Source organism: Hippocampus zosterae, chromosome 6 (assembly GCF_025434085.1).
Source record: "Hippocampus zosterae strain Florida chromosome 6, ASM2543408v3, whole genome shotgun sequence".
Lineage (NCBI taxonomy): Eukaryota > Metazoa > Chordata > Actinopteri > Syngnathiformes > Syngnathidae > Hippocampus > Hippocampus zosterae.
In genome coordinates, this window is record NC_067456.1 from 16,522,345 (window position 1) to 16,544,097 (window position 21,753).

Genomic DNA, 21,753 nt, shown 5'->3' on the forward strand with positions numbered 1-21,753 from the left:
TCGGAAGTGAACACGGAAGCACCTGACCCCTGATCGACAGCACAAAGTGTTCTTTTGTTGTGAAACTCACATTTAAGAGACTAAAGATTTCTTATCACGTGAAGGGACCGTGTTCTCATGCCTTACAAAAAAATATATATAAAATTACAAAGAAAATAAAAGTGTCCGCCAATGAATGTGAACTCAGAAAGTATTCCAGTACTTTGAAATGATTCCAGATTGACTTTGAGTGTTTTAACAGCTGTGCTTGATTAAACAATTGGGACACAAACACAGTCAAATGCACAAAAACACGATGTTTATACCATCCGACATTGTGATGGCAGTGGAGCAAAAGAAAGAAAGATAATAATAATAATAATACATTTCATTTATAAGCGCCTTTCAAAACACTCAAGGACACTTTACAACCAAAACAAGAACAATAAAACCACAGATAAGGTATGTTGGGGTTCTGACTTTGGCTGAGATGTATGAGGCAGATACAGAAAGGTCAAGCGGAGGACTTTCAAATGCGCAGAATACAGACACACTAACTTTGTTCCCATTAAGGTAATTCACTCGACAGAGAGTAATAGTAAGGTAATAAGGAGAGAGGCCAAACTGTACTTGAAGTGAGTGGCTGTAAACTCTTTAGTAAATATATTAACAAATATTGCTGTCCATAAAATTTCTGTGGTCAATAAAAAAGGTCAAGGTCAGGGTAAAAAAATATATATTTTACGTCCTTTAGCTCCAAATCAGTCTCCTCTGTAAATGAATACTTCACTTTTCAGAGTTTTAAATGCTGCATAAAGTGCTTATTGGAACAGATTACAGAAAATAGCAAGCCCTCTACTGCAGCCGAGCAAAACAATGTGAGTGATAATCAACCGAGCTGCGGCACGCAATGAAGGGAAAACCTATAATGTATACCACTCAAGTCAACATCAAAAGACTGCAAAGTGGGCGTGAACACTCCTTGAATTACTCCTCTCATTACCTCGAAAGCACCTCAATCAAACAGTCTTTTCGCATAAAGATTTCCAGAACTTCCAATAGACCACCATTTAAATGTGAGTATGCCGCACAGAGAATGGACTTATACAAAAAGAACAGAATTAGTACAGAAATCTAACAAAACTTGAATGACTAACAAAATTAGTGTTCTGATGTCCCCTTTCAGCTTTTAATATATGGAGGTGGTCATGTGCATGATCGGTCATAGCGCTGTAGGTTTGGGGTCTCGAGTGGCGTGTCAGCATCCAGCAGGCAGGAAACAATGACATCAGGGAGAGAGTAGGAGGGAGACGGGAGAGGAGGGGGGTATGAGTGAGAGAAAAGTGCAGTAATCCAGCAGGCTCACAAGGTGCGAATGGAAACAGGCAAACAGGTTGACAAATCTCCATTCCGTAATATTCTGCCCATTCCCGCTAGATACAAAGATTTATGTTAACAGATACCTGAAGTATTAATACTCTCCATGAGAATGTCACATTTTATCGAGCTCCATCTTCCAAAATCACACACACACACACACACGGACCCAAGGTTGGAAAAAGACATGCAAGGAGTGAAATCATAGCATATAAATAGTTGCATTAAGAATAGGCTATGGATATGATTTTGACTGGGATGAGATAAATGCCAGAAATATTTTTTCCATGGTGTGTGTGCAGTGATTCAGCAGGTCAGCTACAGCGCAGTCATCTGGCTTTGGGCTCTGATTAAGCACAGATGGAGTTGCAAACAGCCCTCGGATTCCTTTGGAGGCACACTAACTTCATGACCAAGCACTAAAATCCCCCTTGCACACGCTGCTAAATATTATATTGAAACGGGGGTTGGGGTTGTGAAAAATGCAGTACAAGCACTATTGAGGGCTAGCTTTAGTGAGTCTGAGTAATGTTTCCCCAGTGAGGACTGACAAAGCTGGAACACAGACTGAGACCTTAAATTGTATTGAAACAACAAAATAGTATCAGTGGAACAGCATGATGGCCTCATGGGAATTTACAAGGGTCAATGCCTCCATAGTCAAAACGAGAGTCAATGAGGGTGGCCTACATGTCTCTAATGTCTCTTTAAAAAAAAAACAAGAAACAAGAGTTTACGAACATTACATGAAAGTCTAAAAAATTGACTGAAATGAATACAGCCCATGTCCAAAGTCCGGCCCGCGGTCGAATTTCATCCGGCCATCGGCCCCTGTCATAAAATCAGTGCCGTCTGGCCCGCAGGTTGGGCGCAATGGAACACGTGTTGCATTGACTGAGGTCTCGTAGACTGGTGAGTGATGTTTCATAGAGTACTGCTTCCCTCTAGTGGCTAAATGAGTAATAGCATTCACTAAATGAGTAATAGCATTTAGACACTAGAGGGCATCACTCACGAGTTAACAAGACATCACTCCGTGTTTATATTGACTGATATGTCATATTTCAAATGATCCTTGCAGTTGTGGATATGTGTATTGCTTGTTCATTTCCCTGTTGTTCGAGTCAAAGGTCTTGTGACTATTGAAAAGTCATGGTGATACATTTTATGTTTCAAATCAATCAATTTGCACTCAGGAGACTTCTGTTTAAGAAAAAGTCAAGTGAATAAGCAGTTGCATGTGATATACCTGTTTCAAATGAACCAAAGGAAATTATTAAGATTGTTGAAATTAAAATAAAAATGGAAATGTGAAACAGACTGGCATACTAAAATTTGTTGAACAATATTGTTGTTCAATGTAAAGAATGTCAGCCAAGGTCGGCCCCCCGACATTTTACCACATAAAATCTGGCCCCCTTGGCAAAAAGTTTGGACACCCCTGCACTAATAAGTAGCTCTGTAGATAGTAGCATACTGACAACCATATCATTAAGCATAAATGAATGACATTTAATCTTACACACAAAGTATCATTTTTAAAATCTGTTCAGTGTAGAGTGTCCACAGTTTTGATTGACGCTGTCGGAGAATAAATCAAATTTTAAAAAGAGGGTATTAAAAATGTAACACTGCACATATTGTTGTAATTGGACAAGCTTTGGGGAAGACTCAGATGTTTTGTTTCACTAACTTCAGTGCAGTCTTAGAACGACTTTGGGAGACACATTAAACCAACTTTGTCGGGAAATCATCACATTTATATAAAAAGAACACAAAAAGGCTCATTACAACAATATGAAAGCAATTGCAATCACAAAGACGTAGAAATTGAACAACAATCCCAGAACATTTACTTTCATAAATGTTCGCATTGACAACAGCGACACGATTAGATGCAATATTTGCGTGGATGTGTCAGTCAAAAACCAACATTGGCTGATTAATTGTAAGCATTTTTTATGTTTGTTTGGTTTATGCTGTGTCCTACATTGCTCTCAACTCTGTCCGTTTTTTTTCAGGCCGATTCGATTTTGTTGGGCTCGTATCAAATAGCACCCTCTAGCGGTTAAACTGGAGCACATCAAGAAAGCCTCAGAGTCTATTGGGATTACGCATCACACGAACAAGGTATCGAACCTCAAGTGGAGAAGCAGTACTTAAATAGCACACTGTATATTCTACGTACCGTTCAATGGCTCAAGATAGTTTTTCCAACAAATTTTGCTTACCTCTCCTAAAAATATGCAGAGTCAGAACCAAGAACAGTTGGATTTACAACATTTTCCCATTCAAATCAGTGCCAAAGTGTAAAACACCATGTACAAAACAAATCACGCAGGATGGCGAAAGTCTTTAGTTTTCAACAGCGTTTATTTAATTTTCTCCATACAATACATTTAATGTACAACAGCACATACTGTATTCTGAAATAACTCTCAGTATAAAATAGGGCATCTACAGTCAAGGTACAGTCATAAAATGCTCAGAGGGACATGACAAAGACCGTGACAGCAAAACACCTTCAAAGAGTATAAAGCGTAAGGGTGTTGTAGAGATGTGATTGTATTTGCCGAGCCACTGCTGGATCGCAATCAGAACTTCAGATGGCACCTCTTGGTGTGTCTGGCATCCTGGTAAAACCCGTTTGTTTCTCGTTTCTCTCTGGATAAGAGTCATGCAACACGAGGAGAGTTCAAAACCCAAATAGAAATTCTGGGACATCTGCTGATGAGCAAGGTTTGGCTGGAAACGAGAAGATGAATTTGCATTTGTCTGGATACTTGAAAGCATACGCAGTATAATGACCAGAGCTTTACAATCATAAGCTAGCTGAGCAGTTTGTAACCCCAAAGACTGGATCGTTTGTCAGTGTTTGCCTCACACCGAACACTTAAATCACAACAAATGATACTCCACCATCAGCGAAGCCACAAGAAAACTGGCTCATTCCAACATGGCTGAGAGAAACCAAATCAAAATTCAGTAGAAAGTGCTTTTAATTTGCAGACGGCTATGGGCCTATATAGTGATAACGTCTTTTTAAATAGTACACACATAATATGGACCTGCTTCTTCTAGTTTGCCACGAGTATGTCGTGCTTGAGCTGTTTAACATCCTTTACATTATATAACGAGTTCAGTTGGGGAAAGAGAAGGCCAAAGTACAAGCAAACATCAAAACATGTACTGAGAGGCCTAACAAATACCAGGACAGAGTGAGAGAGAAAGGAGAGATTTGTCTTAAATTCTTGAGGTAAGCAATGTATTTTAGTATAATGCCCTACAGACAATCATACATCTTACAATCATTAATTCTCTATGTACAAACTTCCTGATTTACATACACTGTACTGCTCCTCAGCTTCAAAATGAAGAAAACCAAGCGCGGGATCAGTGTGGTGCAATGTTTGGGACAAGGAGGCGGGAGGGTTCAGGTGACCTGACATGATGAGGTGGCCGCAAATGAACATTATGGCTCCTGAAGGTGGCCCCTTTTGCATACGTTGCACAGTTTTATCTACAACAGTGCAAAGTTCCTCGTCAGTCGCACAACGCCTGCAAACCATTGGCCTAACTGTGTTATCGTGTTCATAAGAAAATGAAAAATGGAAACGGCTCGATGGGCCGACTGAGGTCAGCTAACTGCCTACTGCCTTGCAAGAACACAGCTTTACTGTGGCACTGAGGCTGTAAGCCAAAAAAAAAAAGATGAAACATGATCTTACAAGATTCTATGGGATGTAGGCACCATTTTAACTGTTACCTTCTTAGAAGACAAAGTTGAGCTCATTTACATGTCAAGCAAGTCTCCACAAGCTTCGCTGCCTAAAGTGTTTCTACGAAGGGGTTCATGAAATATGAATGTGCTATCGTAGTAAAGGTCCGCGCACCCACTGACACGACAGACCAACGTCAACTTGACATCAACAAGCTTCACGAGGGAGGAGGCTATAGATAGGATGCTACAGTACTAGTGCTACCTGAACATGCTACAGATTGAGACTACAAACATGGGAGACAGTTTCACAGGAGCACAAAGCACGAACCAGCTTCGCCGAGGAGCCATAACCCATTCTTGGCCAGCAATGTTTGTTTTTCTTTGTCCAATCGGATTTCTCTTCATGTTCCTTCCAAGTACCATCTTAAAAAGACAAAAGTACCATGTTTGCAGAGGGATGGGTCAAGTACTTAGTAAAGCTGGCTTATTGTGTGCATTGGAAAGCACCCCATCAGTTCCCGTCAAACAAGACACACAATCACACATGCACACTTTCAATCGCTAACTTATTGACATTTGGGTTGCCTGATAAAGAGCTAAACCAGACAACTCAAACTCTGCCCTTTAAGTGGTGACAACGAAGCAAAAAGTCATCACTTTTTCTTTAAATGTCTTCACTAAGTCGGAGTTAAATTCTCACCCCGGCCCCCCCAAAAAAGCACACACACACACGCACACGCGCGCACACACACACACACACACGAGGATGTTCACTTGCACAAACACACAAGCCCTGAAAAGTCTGAAATGTCTATGGTCACACAGCACTGACTTTGATTATCATAGTGTGAGCTGGAATTGCATACTGTACTATATCTATGGGAGGCAGCCCTCAACATCAGCTCATTTTACCACTCATACAAATCTAACCAGAAAAAAATATATACACACTTACTCACGGAATGTCTACAAAGCTTATATTAGACCTTCATTGTAAGCCTTATCAAACTTTTATGAAAGGCTGATAATGTGTGTAGGGTTTACCTATGTTCTGTTAAAATCCTTATTGTTATTTTTGAAAAAAGAAAAAATTGAATTGAAGCAATTAAAACATTTTTTTTGTTGGTCAATAATATATTAATCAAATGAATGAATCTGTGGACCAATTCATTGACACCAACAGTGTCTCTTTAATTTAATCCCAATCTGGATTGGGGTGTCTGTTTTTATATATATTTTTTTTACATTTGTTGATACATCTTTAACCTACTAGTAGGGAATCTAAAGGGGTCAAATCTTCATGGCAAGCCTACATGGAACTTGCTCCCTGCTCAAAGGTTACTGCATGTGACCTGGTCAAGTGTTGTGCTGCTGCTTTTGACCGTGTGAAGACCATTGATAATATGTCCGATGGTGGTGCCCCTCCGATGAATTGCACTTGGCTAGTCAGTTGAACAAGAGTGTGCCTCAGGCCACCCGTAAGGCCAACATAACTGGGCTGAGAAGAACAAAGTCCACATGGGTGGAGTTTTGGCCACAACGACTTACCGGTACTTGAAATTTCATTTGACCAATCAAGTTTAAGGAAAGTGCAAATGTTGACAAGTCTTGTTTTATGACAGCCTGCACCAGCTCCATTTGTTTGACTGTTCTGTGTTCAAATAAATAGCTGAAACAATGGAGCTCTGACCAACCACAAAAACAACACCAGGACAAAAAAATGTTTGCAAAGTGCAGGGCCCTAACATCAGAGGATTGGGGGACATGATAGCAGGGGATAGTGTGTTCTTTCATCGATCTCTCCGTAAAGACACACATGCAGACAGATGCACAAGCTTAGATGAGTCTGGCGTCACCCTCGATGTCAGTTGGTAACTCACACACCCCTGTGAAGTGCATCTCCTTTGCCTTGCTTCCCTGTCCGCTGGCCGATTTGCTTGCTTGTTCCTCCAGGCTGGGAGAAGGCTGCTGGGCTGGTGGCTCTGGCGAAGTCCCACGGGGGACCCCACCCGCCCTTCTCTCTTTCAGGAAGACTTCTAGTCGGCGAAGCATCTGCTTTGGGTTCTTTTTGGCGAACAGCTCCACTTCTGAAGGGTTAGAAAATACATCAAGATTAAGTGTCTCTATAGTCCCATGCCATGTCTTGTGATAACGCTCTCTCTTGCTGCCAGGTACAAATAATCTGGATAAGGTTGAAGTCTCGTACATGTCATGCCAATAGCTGGCAATATACTGTTATACATCCATCCATCCATTTTCTAAACCGCTTATCCTCACAAGGGTTGTGGGCGTGCCGCAGCCTAACCCAGCTGTCTTCGGGCAGTAGGCGGGGCACATCTTGAACTGGTTGCCAGCCAATCGCAGGGCACACATTGAGGAACAACCATCCACACTCACACTCACACCTTGGGACAATTTAGAGTGTTCCATTAACCTGCAATGCCTGATTTTGGAATGTAGGAGGAAACCGGAGGACCCAGAGAAAATCCATGCAAGCACGGGGAGAACATGCATACTCTACACAGCAAGGCTGGAATCGACCCCTGCACCTCTGCACTGTGAGGCCAACATGTTAACCAGTCGACCAACGTGCCAGCTAACCCAATACAGTTCACCAAAATTAAGTATTTTAAATTCAGTAAGCCATTTCTTTAATTTGCTTATAAATCTCTTTCACTGTGCAACTTATTTTAAATGTCTTATTATGTGAAGCATTCCTAACAGCTTAACATGTACTTAATATGATGAATATGAAGTTCAGTGGAAAATCTGAAATTTAACGCGGGGTGAAATGAGGAAGTGTAAAAGGCACATTAATGTGATATAGACTAAATAAAAATAATGCTGCTGTCAAGACCATCGTTTACCAATCTTTAATGAGCCAAGGGAGGCTCCTTTAACATTGAAAACATTTTACATCGCACCAAACTAAAATAAAAAAAGTGAACCGTAGTTGTCCTGTGAAAAATACACGTTAATTTTTGTCGTTTCTGAAATATTTTCACTTTAATGGGATATCCAAAAGGCAGGACAGTGACAATATGCTGTGTACAGAGAATACAGAATATCTTGTCTCAATATACAGTACTAACAAATGTTCATACTTGTAAAATCTGGGTCTGTTTAGTTGAACATAAAGTCTATCCTCTATGCTGCCGAAGGCCATAATGGATGCAAAAGCTAATTGTAGTTTCTGGCCTTTAGGGAAAGAGCAGTTAATTGTTGTGCCTATCATTACACAAAGACATTATTTGCAATAAAGAAATAGATTTCAGAACTAGGGCGGCCCGGTAGTCCAGTGGTTAGCACGTCGGCTTCACAGTGCAGAGGTACCGGGTTCGATTCCAGCTCCGGCCTCCCTGTGTGGAGTTTGCATGTTCTCCCCGGGCCTGCGTGGGTTTTCTCCGGGTGCTCCGGTTTCCTCCCACATTCCAAAAACATGCGTGGCAGGCTGATTGAACACTCTAAATTGTCCCTAGGTGTGAGTGTGAGTGCGAATGGTTGTTCGTCTCTGTGTGCCCTGCGATTGGCTGGCAACCGATTCAGGGTGTCCCCCGCCTACTGCCCGAAGACAGCTGGGATAGGCTCCAGCACCCCCCGCGACCCTAGTGAGGATCAAGCGGCTTGGAAGATGAATGAATGAATGAATGAATTTCAGAACTATTAAGTAAAGTTGGATCATTCCCCACCGCGGCACGCTGTTTGGGAATTACTGGTCTCGACATACGTGGTGCAGTAGTATGGAGGGGTACATAAAGCATTCTGTGATTTTACCATGGTTGCTGTTCTCCAACTTTGAACAATGCTATAAACACACAATATCTAAGAATGCAGGTAACCTCATCTTTACCTTTGATCACATAGCCAGAGTCAGCAATGGTTTTCTGTTGTGTCTTCCACAGTTGGTACAGGTGCAGATATGTGGCCACGTAAAATTCATTCAACACGCCAACAACTTGCTGGCGACGATTGCACTCCCTAGTGAGGCAAGGGCAGAGAAGAATGTTTTTGAATGACTCATGCACTATGCAAGGGTGTGATGGAGAAGAAAAAAAAGTAAATACATAAAATAGACTGACTTGGACAAGGCCTCCTCTCTGAGCACCTGCAGAGCGATGCGGGTCATGTTGATTGACATCACACTGAAAGGAAAGTTCTGAAAATACACATATGCACAATAACATTACAATACATAGTAAACATAAAATTGAATGAAATCCAGCGCAATCGCGGTATCCAAAATCACCCTTTGCAAAAACTAGAAATAGGGACTGAGACAACCACAATGTACCCCAGAAGACGGAAAATTAATTTTACCCAATTTAGAGAGTAACTTGTAAATGACTTTTAATGACCCTTTGAGTTATTGTTACTCATTCCTCAAAAGGGTAATTTTTATCCCATGTTGAAGTATGGTCATAAACAGAATGTGAATATACAAAGCAGAATCAGTGTTTTGCTCAAAATAAATATATAAATAAATAAAAAAAATCAAGCACGCATAAATGCATAAACTTGATAAATAAACTCTTCATTTGGATTGACTTTTTCCAAAAGATATCATTTTAAGGGCACATTTATAGTTGTAGTGGCAGTGGTTTATTGTTACATTATTACATCGAAACATGTCCCCAATTTTGGGGGGAAAGCCATTATTCCACCTCGAAGAATGAGAATATCGCTCTCACAGTGTCCATCAAACATACAGTACATCTGAAACAACCAATAATAAGTTAGTGGGGTATCCTGTTATGAGCTATTAATACCAGCGTAGGGTGTTGGGACAACTTGTAGATGTCTCGAGCCAAAGGCAGAGTCTCTGGGTCCATCACAAAGTACAAAGTGTGCATTAGACCCAGGAAACCAGTGCCACGCAGGTCAGTAGCTGGGTCCATACCTAAAAATCAAAATATGCAGTACCATATTTCACACTCAAATCTTGAGAAAAAGTCACTTCATGTACTGCATGTTAAATAGAGTGCAAAGTTTGAGCATCTTACCCTGAAAGCCAATGTTTTCCCAGTGTGACCCATAACGAGGACAGTCCAGCCTGCAGCCAATGAGCTTTTTATAAATGCTCTGGAGAACACGCATGTGGACTATCTGGCTGTTGTCCACGTGGCCTAAGGAAAACATGCAAACGTCAGCATTTAAATAAACCCATGCGTGACTGCGAAAACAGGCACGGCGAACAACTGCTCACATTGCGCAATGGCAAAGACGAGATCCCGCTCCTCCGTCAGCTCCCTGTGCAGTCGAGGTGGCCCAAAAAGGAAGTGTGTGATGGCAGCGAGACCTGTCCTGCGAATAGTTGGCTGGATGTTCTTCTGAAAATTGGTGTGAGACAAAACAAGAAACAACATTCAACTCTCTGACCTGATATACTTTAAACTAAATACCCATGTTTTACTTTTTTTTGGGGGGTGCGGGGGCGGCTGAATGATGTAGTCTTTTCTCTGTCCCCTCTCAAACTCTTTCTGCCAATAAATATCCATGACAATACAAATAACTAGAGGGAGTACATCAATAAAAATGCCACATTGTTAATAGAAAAACTGTTCCAGTATAAAAAGGCATACAGATGCTGCATGGCATGCCCAAGCACTCAAACAGGTGAGGTTACACAAAAAAATTGTACACTTTCACTAAGAGAGGAATAATTACCAAGCTCAAAATGACTAGATTTGGATCACTCTTTGCCTTTTGTGCCTCAATCAAACACAAACGCAAAACTACCGCATTGGCCCGAATATAAGACAGTGTTTTTTGCATTGAAATAAGACTAATAATAAAGATAATAAAGAATAATAAAAAGTGGGGGTCGTCTTATATTCGGGGTCTAAACAATATACCCATTCACGACGCTAGATGGCGCCAGATATCATTGAAGCGAATGTTGAACTTCACTCCCCAGGCCAAAGTGAACCCCTGTCACCAAGAATAAAAATAAAAATAGCGGTAAGAAAGAAGAGAGAGGAAAATAATAGAAGAGATAACAGAAAATGGAGAAACTAATGACAATCTGGAGAAAAGTATGTCGAAGATCGGCCAGGTTAACCGGCAGCTGAGGAGAAGTTATGATGTAATTTACAATTTAAAAACCTGAACCCATTCATTTATAAATGTAATTGCACTTTAGTTTAGATATTTAAATGTTCAGATATTAAGATTTGAATGAGGCAAAATAACATGCTTTTTCTCTCAAATATATTGTTATAATCATTTGTTTCAGATCTACTGTAATTATTCTTTGTATAAAAATTAATTTGGTGTTCAAAAAGTCTTTTATCTAACTTGAGTCTTGAAAAAGACGGGGTTGTCTTATAATCAGGGCCGTCTTATATTCGGGCCAGTACGGTATATGTGGCTGTTTGAGGCAAAAGGCACAGGTGGAAAATGTTAATGTGAAAAACTGAACGCTAACTCGTTCTGCCCATAACACATCATGATTAACAGAGTAGCTGCTGTAACCCAAGGCTTTAGTTTTCCCTCTGCTCACTCCTTGTGGGACGTTGGAGGCACGGCATCACTCGTGTGTGAGCCTGTCTTTTCACCGAATTAAATCACATTACTGCGGCGTACACAGGGCATGTCGATCGATGGTCAATGCTTTGGGCAATTCACATTAGTCCTTTGGACTTGTAGTAGCCGCCGCCTTCATCAGTGCTTGAGGCACTCATTGCACTTTAGGCAAGTCAGCCAGCTTGCGACTCTAATTTTTGCTCGCCTTGGGTGGTTTCAGACAAAAGGTGCTAAGAAATTGGGTTGATTCTGAACTGTCTCATATTCATCTTTTGATCTTAAACCCAAAGACAAAGGCCATTCTGTTCCAATATTTTTGGAGGGCACTGTATAGTCCGAAAACATATTTTAAATTTGAGGTGGGGGACAAAATCTAAGAATTTCAATCATAAAAGCTTACAATCAAGTCCCCGAGATCTGTCGTCTGGAAGTACTGAAGAGCTTCATTGAAAGAGATGAGTGGCGTAGGGTTCGAGTCCTCAGCGAGAGCTGGCAAATTAAAAAAAAAAAAGACCAAACAAGAAATCTAATTTAGCTTGGAAAATTCCTGATGATAATCGTGTTGATGCAAACAGGTGAAATTGTTTTGACAATTTTGACCTGGTTGGATGTTTTCCAAAGCATCCCACTCCTGTCTGGCCTTTTCCAACTCCACACTTGCCTCTGTGGAGAAAAACACAAAGGCAAGTTTAGAAAATACAGTCGTTCACTGGATAGTTTGGTTCAAATCTCTCATTCAAACGACCATCTTTCCCATCTGGGGTGCTGCATCGTTCAGACGCCTGCAGCACCCAGAGAACAACCGGAGGACGTTTCTATCTGTACAGCATCGGCCCAGTGTCTACCACACATTATTCCTCAATTCCAGTAGGAATAGGATGAGAGACCAAAGTGAGTTCATGTGAGAGTGTGTTACCTGGAGGTTGAGTCCGGTCCCCTCCTGCTGCAAGAGTCTGCAGCAGACCATTCTGCTTCAGAGCTGAAATCTGGACACAAGTTAAACACAATCAACTTCCACGTGAAGATCACAGTATTTTATGTCATGTGATAAAGTCAAGCAAAGTCTCATGTCCAATTTGCATTAGTGTCAAACTGTATGCTGCATAGTGCAAGTGTTGTCATGAAGACCGGTTACTGGATTAATGAAAAAATAAATAAAATAAATAATAATTCAAAATAAAAAATGATCAGTAGCATTGCAAAGTCCCTATCAAAATATTTAGTGCACCCAGCGACTTTGAAAACTAAGTCATACCTTTTGCAGTTTGACCAAAAAGTATACAAATGACATACAGAAACTTGGAAGTTGAATCTGCAGTTGTGCATAACCCACTTAAATGCGGTTCAACGTTCTCCCCTCCCCCACTGGACTGTACTCGCCATGTCGCAAAATAAAGAAAAAAAATCGGTACTTCATGGATGAGAAAATAAACTCCTTAGCGGCGGTAATTACCGGCAGGGATGTGAGGGGGGCACAACCGTTGGTGTGGTCTTTGACATTCTGACTGATAATCAATCCATTCATAACCTAGAAAGATAAGTTTTCCGTAGTTTTAAGAGGAAGCAGGAAATCTTGAATCCAAGGAGGTGAATAAAACGGAAGGGATTATAGAATTGTACTCACAGGCTTTTGGTTCGAGTGTCCATTGGTGGTCTCCTCTGATGATTTACATTCAAGAGACAAACCATTTTGGCCCTAAAAGTAGGAAGAGGGCGCCCGATTGCAGCAGATGGTTAAGAGATGTACTCACAAAAATACGCAGAGAAAACAAATCTTGTTTAACTCATTGAGAAGCCCATAAACGATTAAAACAAAAAAAGTCATATGCAGAGACTGGAGGCCCCGGGCAAACGAAGGAAGCTTACGGAGAGAAACCACGCTGAGGATAAGAGAAGTGCTCTGTCAGCTGCCGCCATGGTAATATGGCAAGCGAGCGAGAGCAGAGATTACAGCTAAAGCAGTGGAGAGCGCTCTTGACCTTAGGTCTTAAACATGTCGGTGAACTGCTATAAACAAACTAGCTCTTAATTAATTAACAGCTCAGAGCAGGAGAACATGACTCCATATTTGTGGTTCCTAACACAAGTACCGGTAATCACTAACACAGACAGAGCAGTCTCGACTTTGTTCCAATCGCCCAAATTAAAATCATGACGTGTAGAAGGCTACATATGTATTACCTCAATGTGGAAAGTGACATCAGTGTCTTCTTCCATTGCATATGAATTTGTGATCTGGCAAGTGTCTTCCCGATTGTAGCGTCTAAAGGATTCTGAAATCCTGGACTGAGTTGGGCTGACAAGTTGCTACAAGGACAACCATGATTTCTTGAGTGCACATGTGGAGTGATTGCCGGGATTTATGCTTCATATGGATGGAAATGTCCACTGTGACAAGTTAAGACTCCACCAAGCAGGTTACAGAAGTCCAGATAGTGCACATCTCTGCTTTTCCGTCTGAACCGTGATGAGCGTTGGTTCAAGTGGCAGCCTCCTCCTATAGTCTAACCTTGAGTGCGCACACGGAGAGGAATGTGCAGATATCAGTCTAGCGCCGAGAGGAAATGGCACGTTTCCCGGAAACCTCCCTTCTTCCTCCCCTCCACAGATCTGCTTGGCCAGTTGCTTCGCTCCTCATCGCCAACAGAGGTGCCCAGAAGCTGGATAGTGACATTGCTCTTCAGGCTTGAGCTTTCCTCAGAACAGACACGTCATTACATTGGCTCTCAAGACAAATCCTATAAGTGCAGCGGCGATAGCGGCACACTTTAATTGACTGAGTGATCTTCAGCCTCATGTGAAACAATAAAAAGGGCAAATGTCCAGATGTGGATCATGAGTTGTCTTCTTTTTGGCAACAATCTTTTGGAGGAGGTCTCCTCTGCATGAGAATCTGCAATGTGAAATTAAACAAATCAATCACAAAGCTCTCAAACACAAGATATTAAATATACTCAATGCAAAAAAGGTGAGAAAAACAAAATAATAGACTCAGATTTGTCAAACATGTGTCCTAGAAAATTCAAAACAAATTGAATTAATTACTTCTACAATCAATTTTGCAACACAGTTAAATGTCCAAGGACTATGAAAAAAATGACCCTTTATCACTCTGGCCCCACCACTTCAATCCTGCAAATTGACAATCCAATTTTCAAGGGCCCCTGTCAGTCGTCATCACTTGTCTTTTTTTACTTTAGTAATTAATAATAATGTGCAATATAGTAGTATTTACAAATCAAGGGTTAGGTTCAGCAACAGGGAATTATTTTCTGACACATTGTAGCCATAAATTAGTGTGCAATCTTTTAATAGGTCAAATTTAAAAACAAAATATGACAATATATCAAGAACATGGTGCGCTCTATTTAAAAAAATTGCCATTTTTTAAATCAGCATCAAAAATACTTTTCGGAACAAATAAATTCTGAATAAAATTTGCTGTTCATCACAGCAATTGGTTCATTATAGTGAACTGAACTACAAACAATATACAACATTAAAAAAAGTAACACTTTATTATTGGCCTTTTTTTTAAAGATAAGAAAACCTTAAAACTTGTTTTGCCCAGCCCTACAGCATGAGACGACATACTTATGTGTAGAACTTGGTTTTCGCAAATAGTTAGGCAAGGAGTGATGCCACGGGGAGCAGTTTGACCCCACAAACACGTGTGTGTGTGTGTGTGTGTATATACATACATACATATATAGAAAGATAGTACTAGAATAAAAAGTGCAATTGTACACATCCACTGTAGGGGGGCGGTGGCAATCTCAATGTCAGAGTGTGTGCAGGTAGAATTAGCTCTAAGGTGTAGGTTTTTCTTTTAGGTGATATGAATCACTGTGAAACAACCCCTCAGGAGACACCACGCTAAAATAATTAACAAAAAAAAAAGAAATGCAGAGAGAGAGCGAGAGAGAGAGAGAGAGAGAGAGACTAAAAACAATGTTAATAAATGTATTCTTTGTTGTTAGTTGATCTCTGTCTCTTTTTCGTTTGTTTTCTTTGCTGTGAATAAGGATACAATGTTATGCACTTACAACAATTTTACAGATAAATTTTTCCATTTATGTACGTGGCGCAGAGTTTCTTCTGCTTGATCACATAATAACTGATAACATAAAATAATTGAGAAGCACTGAGGAGGCATTGCAAACAATGAAAAGCAATGAAAAATGCATTATGACACACACGTGTAAAAAAATTAATTTCAGTACGTGTACTCATATTTCAATTCCGTCCGTAAAGGTTTCCACTTATAATCCAATACTGGATAGAATACTGTACACACAACATAACTGCTAAAAAAAACAAAATGAAGAATACATCACAAAATGCCATTCTGACTATGTCTGATTAACCTGTACATTTGCTTATGTGATTGAAAAAAAAATAGAATGACTTTTTTGGCAATCCTAAATAGATAGCTGTAACGTCACCACAGTACAGGAGCTGTCAGGGCAGCTAGCAACCAGCAATTTAGCATTATGTCAGCTAGCAACCCCGCAGGCACAAAGACGCAGGTACGGCTTCTGCTCAAACAACGAATGCAATTTGAGCAATGTCTCCGAAAAGGGCCGTCTATTTTCGCAGTGCACGGAAGAGGGACACCATGTCATGAAAAATATGTCCTGTTGCGTGGCTGACAGCGGCTCGTTCTCGCAAGAAAAGCCAGCTGTCAGCGCTAACTAACGGGCTAACTGTACCTCTATTCAACTGTAACGAGGATGAAGTCCGAGTCCAAAAACGTATGCAACTCAAACAAATTTTGCTTGGGCACCACTTCAAACAACACAGCAATTTAACGCGATGCCCACCCGCCTGAGCGTGTTGTGCGATTAGACGAATTTAAAAGTACCTCAGTTTCTGATTGTTTCTCCCTCCAATCTCAGCTTCCCTTCCCCCGTCCAGGATACACTGTAGTACAAATGCATCATGGGAATTGTCGTTTTCTGCCGCGATCTGAATTCATTACGTCATTTTTCTCTGGCTCAAAGGTATTAATGGCGTGTTTCTTTGCACACATTATCTTATGTACAGACATCATAATTTCCATAACATTTCCCATCCCCGAATCAGTTAAATACATATCCGATAATATTCATAATATATACTGTATATATATTTATATATATATATAGCATTCATATTTCCATCATTTTAACACATTTTGTCAAATGAATGCAAATATGAGCCATACTTTCATATTTGCCCCTGCGGGGTTGCTATTGTTTAATATATGATAGCATCATGCATCTATCCTATCTAATACTGTATATCAAAAAATACAGAAGTTGCATTTATGGTACCTTACAGAAAAGCATTCAAATGAGTTTCAAATTTAACAAATGCACAAAAGAATTGTTTGAGGAGGGAAGTGTATTTGCATAGCATAGCAACAATTACAGGCAATTCAATGTGTGTTATGTTTATTTTAAAATGTTGAAAATGTACAAAAGGCCTAACATCTTGGTAAAAGATCACAATAAAATGAATCAAATGTGTGAGACTTTATGAAAAATTCTGATCCAAAAATGCTGTACAAATACTGTAGAAAGTCACGAGACTCAGCAGAGACGATGCCGAGCACTATTTCGATTTTAGGATGCGTTATGGCATAACAGGTACTGTAGCCTGGACTGAAAGGTGTCTAGCTGAAGACATTTTGCATTAATTTGGATTTGCAAAAATATAAAAAGGTGCAAAGTTGACAAGAGTCCACTGATTTCTTTTCAGCACTGAAAGCTATTGTTACTTGTTATGAAATGTGCCGCTGGCATCTGTGCCACTACAAGACGGACTGATGATTTGCTCCCTGGCAAGTTGTCAGTGAACCAAGCTACCAGAATTTGAAAGATGGTTGCTCATCGTGTGTACTGGGATCTTTCCTCTCCAGTTTGAAGAATGCTGCTAAAAATTGCAGGTGCACTGTCTTACTGTGCATGTGTATGTTCCCCAGAATATTGTCTATAACACAACTGTATAGTCAGGCAAGACTATGGACTGTCTTGTAGCATTTATTTGAGTTTTCAAGCATCAGGAGACAAGTGTCCTTAGTGTCTTTTTGCATACAATCATAAATATCAATGGCATAGAAATTGTTTATTCACATAGCAGCTATTGCAACAGCACAAAATCAATAAATAAAGCACAGCAATAAAATGTGCAATTTCACAGCAGAACGATAGATGATACCCAAGGTGTTATCACTCTGAAACAATGTGCAGTTCATTAGCTGTTTTACTGCTCAGACAAGCTCAAGGCGGCGTGGCTAAATGTGAATGAACATAGGATTGGTGTTAAAGATTGGCTATTAGGAGGTGTGAGAAAATCACTTTTGTCAAATGAAAACAACAGGTGTGCTCAGGTTGCCCCCATGTTACGTCAAGCAATATATTCCTCTAATTTCCCTAATAATTATCTTTTCTTTGCGGATCATAGCGTATTTGCGAAGGTTGATGGTGCATTAGTCTCTGCTCTGCCATGACTGAGCACAGGATGGATGTTGCGTCAGCAGGTGTGAGCCATCTCCTCGGAAACCTGACTGGCCATCCTTTGCCTGAGATGGTTGGCAAAGTCCACCTGCGTCTGGGACAGTACTTTGTTAATGATAGTCTTTGGGATCCAGCCCTGCAAACAACAAAGGCCGCGTTTATTTTCCAATACGCTCAATGGAGTAGAATCCATTGCATGAAAAACGAATCACGGAGAAGAGTCTAGTGTACCTTTAAATCTATATTTAGTAACCAGGTGAACTTAGTCTTATTCGGGTCTTCACTGCTGGGCTTCATGACTATACAGGTGGGGCCATTCTGTGCCCTGTCAAACATAATCACTTTTAACATTGTAAAGTCGTGCGGTTCACTCATTCGTTAGAGTCATCCCTTACCGGACCACACCCCTCTGCTCAGGCATCTTTGGGTGATTAGTGGACGTTCCAGCCAGGAAGCAGGTGGAGCCGCGTCGCTTTGCACAGCGAACACTGACAAAGTCCCGAGGTCCCACTACGTTGCCAGGTGTATCTCCTGAGACCTCATGTGTCACCATCGTGTCCTTGCCGATCTTTTGAAGAATCTGTAGGGATGTGAAATTTTCACAAACCCTCGTTCTCGGTGAGGAGTACCATAGTAATTGCATCCACATGATGCTGCCTCACCTTGACCTGTTTCACATTTGGGTTCCATTCACTCATCTGCTCCATGTTACCCACCAACTCTCCATAAAGGCTGTCAGGATGTTGCTCCAACAGAACCTCGAGCCTGAACACCTTTCCGATGCCAGGCAACACCTTACTCAAAACTTTGTCTCCATTTGCCTGAGGAGCATCACAAACATCACTTCATCCATAAAGCATACTTCATATTCTGCTCAGGGTCACAGTAGGGACTGAAGCCCATCCGACACAGGCGATACCTTGGAATGGTGGTCAATCCATCACACAGCTGTGAATTAGGGCAATGAGGGGAATTGATCTCATATCAGCTGAATAAAAATCTGTTGCCTGACTACCACTAGGCGATTAAATTGCAATTTCTTCTTAAAGGGGAAGTCAAATCAAAAAAATCCTTTCCAATAATATTCTCTATGCACCCAATGCAATCTGATTAATATTGCGTTTGTGGAATATGAAATAAGCAGAAAAATCCACCCATTTTCATTCATCTCTGGCAATGGCCATTTTGCCAAAAGGCTCAGGTGACAAAAATCATGGCTCACATGTTTCTGCGTTTGGTCATGTGACATTCACAAGTGTTTGCAAATGTTTAGACGAGTGGGGGCGCATATAGAACAAAGACCATTTTTGACTTGACTTCCCCTTTAAGTTGTAATGATGATGAGTGAGTTGTAATTAAATACACTGAAAGATAGGTATTGTAATTGAATATCATGATTTAATATTTCGACCAAGTTTAAAAAAAGGGTACAATTGTCCTTTTTACATTCAGGGACGTATATTATAGAGAATATATTTTTCTGTGATTTCTCATGATTGTTGAAGGAAAAAAGGTTACTGGTAGTCAAGAAAAGGTGGTGATGGTGGTGGGGGGGTTTAGCTTTTTAACCCTCACATTTTATTCACACCAGCTATAATGTAGTACTTGACAAAATCCTTATTTATCAATACAATGGTTCCTCTCTTGATACTCACAGCGACAGTTTCAACAATCCAGCCCTCCTGCTCGCTGAGGATGCCAATCGCTCTCTGCAGCGCATCTTCACCTTGCTTTACATACGACATTTCCTCCTCGCTGTATCCATCCTCCTCCTTAATCGGAGAACCTTCCAACAATCAGGTGGGTAAAGAATTTAAAATTTCAGGTTAACAATTTTAACTTATTTGTCAGCCTCGTAACCTAAAAGTGATTACATGATTGCACGTCTTTGTTTGAGGGAAAAGATTTCATCACTCACTGAGGAGGGAGCTTCTTCTCCGGACTTGGCTGATCCAGTTACTGGGTTCCGGACCTGCAAGTCGGTCCAGCTCATGGTGTAGCGCCACAATTGCATTCTTTCTTAAACCTTGACGATAGAGACAAAAGGCACAAAAGGAGCAAATATCTTTCAGCTAAGACACAAATCAAGCAATTTTAAGCATTAATGGAGATTAGTGAATCTCTTAATGTTCATCTTTCACTCACCTCTCACGTTTCTCATATGTCGGTAGGAGATTCCAGCACACAGTTTGAAAGTTGCAGGCAGCATTTTGTTGATACGGGGAGAACAAAGATTAAATCACGGTATTGAGAAACTATTAGGATGTCGGTGCTCTCGCGATGACGTTCAATTCTGACTGTGGAAGTCTGAGTGGGCCTGCGTATATATACATGATATGCCCCCAAGGCCACCGTGCTATCTCCGCGTTGATAAAAAAACACACACACACACACCACCGCCTACCGAGGTCCATGTCGCCAAGGTTACTTCATGTACGAGACAAGCATTTCTCTGATTTTCACATGTTGTCAGTTAACATCAAGTGCCCAAAGCCCACGGTATTGCTCAAAAAAGGTCAGGTTGAGAGTGACTCAAATCATTCATCCCTTCATAGTCTGAAACATTTCAAACCTTTGGTCAAAAAAATGTACCGGTATCTGTTCGGTTTGGCTCCTTCCCGGCTAACCTTCATTACAACTGATATGTTTCCACAGGCTTAAATCGCATGACATTTGTAATTGATGGTGGGCCATTAACCCTGATGTTCTGTTTGGGTGGTCTGCAGACTCTGTGTTATCTAATGCTTGATTGCCTTGAAAGACTATATGGACAAAAGTCTTGGGACACACCTCAAATTATCCTAACAACCAATAATTCACAAGTTTGGCCATGCTCATTTCTTCCCAATGTTACTGGGCAATCCAACCTTATACAATATAATACCATACATTTTTATTTATATAGCACTTTCACAACAGATGTAACAAAGCACTTTCCAGAACATTTAATATTAAAAACAAAAAAACAGAACACATACAATAAACCATTGACAATAACAATCTGGGAACAGTTTGCATAAGATCCTATTCTGCTCACTTTGGACATTCTCTTCCAACAGTATTGGAACGGTGAGGCCAATTCCTTAATTTTTGGGGGAATATACATTACCGGTACTGGAAACATTTAGGTTTTACATCAATAAAAATGGATGTTTTTATTTCCCCCTGGGTATTTATCTCTGGATTGAATACACCTTTTAAAACTGTAAAATCCCATGAATAATACTAATAAAAACAAACCAAATGGAAGAAAGAAAAAAGATACCATGATGTTGAAAAGAAAAATGTGAAGATCCTAGCCACTCATTAATTAGAAAAATGGGGAAAAGTGACACCCGTTGTGACCAATATTAACCTGATGGAAAAATTCGAGCTCGGAGAAAGAAATGGTCTGGATGCAAGCTCATCTGCAAAACACAGTAGAGGCAATGTCATGGCTTGGGTTTAGATTTGCCACCAATTTTCATTGATGATGTACAAATGTTACATATGAAGTCTGATTGACGAAATGTGTGTTCCAATTTTTTCTTTTGTTCAATGAAAAATGTCTTTTGTTTTGATTCCTCTTAATACCTGTAAATAAACACTAACCTTGAAATGGGTGCTGCAGTAGGACAGCATGGAAATTACATCCATCTAATCAGGTTCGGTCAC

At 40.5% G+C, this 21,753-nt stretch overlaps 2 protein-coding genes across 2 annotated transcripts; both read right to left on the minus strand.

The window, feature by feature from the left end:
• Positions 1 to 3,710: 3,710 nt before the first annotated feature.
• Positions 3,711 to 16,587, minus strand: elmod3 (ELMO/CED-12 domain containing 3). The gene is made up of 13 exons (XM_052068120.1): positions 16,464 to 16,587; positions 13,781 to 14,492; positions 13,224 to 13,295; positions 13,053 to 13,127; positions 12,516 to 12,585; positions 12,200 to 12,262; positions 12,000 to 12,088; positions 10,281 to 10,404; positions 10,078 to 10,200; positions 9,844 to 9,974; positions 9,157 to 9,233; positions 8,928 to 9,055; positions 3,711 to 7,164 (listed from the first exon to the last, which is right to left on the minus strand). Exons 2-13 carry the CDS (start codon positions 13,814 to 13,816, stop codon positions 6,914 to 6,916), a joined length of 1,239 nt encoding a protein of 412 aa, XP_051924080.1. The 5' UTR covers positions 13,817 to 14,492; positions 16,464 to 16,587; the 3' UTR covers positions 3,711 to 6,913.
• A 1,019-nt stretch (positions 16,588 to 17,606) lies between these two features.
• On the minus strand, positions 17,607 to 20,665 carry star (steroidogenic acute regulatory protein). The gene is made up of 7 exons (XM_052068123.1): positions 20,245 to 20,665; positions 20,018 to 20,125; positions 19,755 to 19,885; positions 18,762 to 18,920; positions 18,495 to 18,679; positions 18,331 to 18,424; positions 17,607 to 18,235 (listed from the first exon to the last, which is right to left on the minus strand). Exons 1-7 carry the CDS (start codon positions 20,306 to 20,308, stop codon positions 18,116 to 18,118), a joined length of 861 nt encoding a protein of 286 aa, XP_051924083.1. The 5' UTR covers positions 20,309 to 20,665; the 3' UTR covers positions 17,607 to 18,115.
• Between the last annotated feature and the right edge of the window lie 1,088 nt (positions 20,666 to 21,753).

Bases quoted from the DNA above. Each gene is read 5' to 3' on its own strand.
- elmod3 (XM_052068120.1), bottom strand. From the start codon at position 13,816: ATGGAAGAAGACACTGATGTCACTTTCCACATTGAG. The intron at 9,234-9,843 runs GTATTAATAGCT...GTGTATTTTCAG, and splicing joins TGTCCCAACACCCTACGCTG to AACTTTCCTTTCAGTGTGAT. The intron at 9,056-9,156 runs GTCAGTCTATTT...TTGCCTCACTAG, and splicing joins AGAGAGGAGGCCTTGTCCAA to GGAGTGCAATCGTCGCCAGC.
- star (XM_052068123.1), bottom strand. From the start codon at position 20,308: ATGCTGCCTGCAACTTTCAAACTGTGTGCTGGAATCTCCTACCGACAT. The intron at 19,886-20,017 runs GTGAGTGATGAA...GATTGTTGGAAG, and splicing joins GAGAAGAAGCTCCCTCCTCA to GTTCTCCGATTAAGGAGGAG. The intron at 18,680-18,761 runs GTGAGGCAGCAT...ACATCCCTACAG, and splicing joins CAAATGTGAAACAGGTCAAG to ATTCTTCAAAAGATCGGCAA.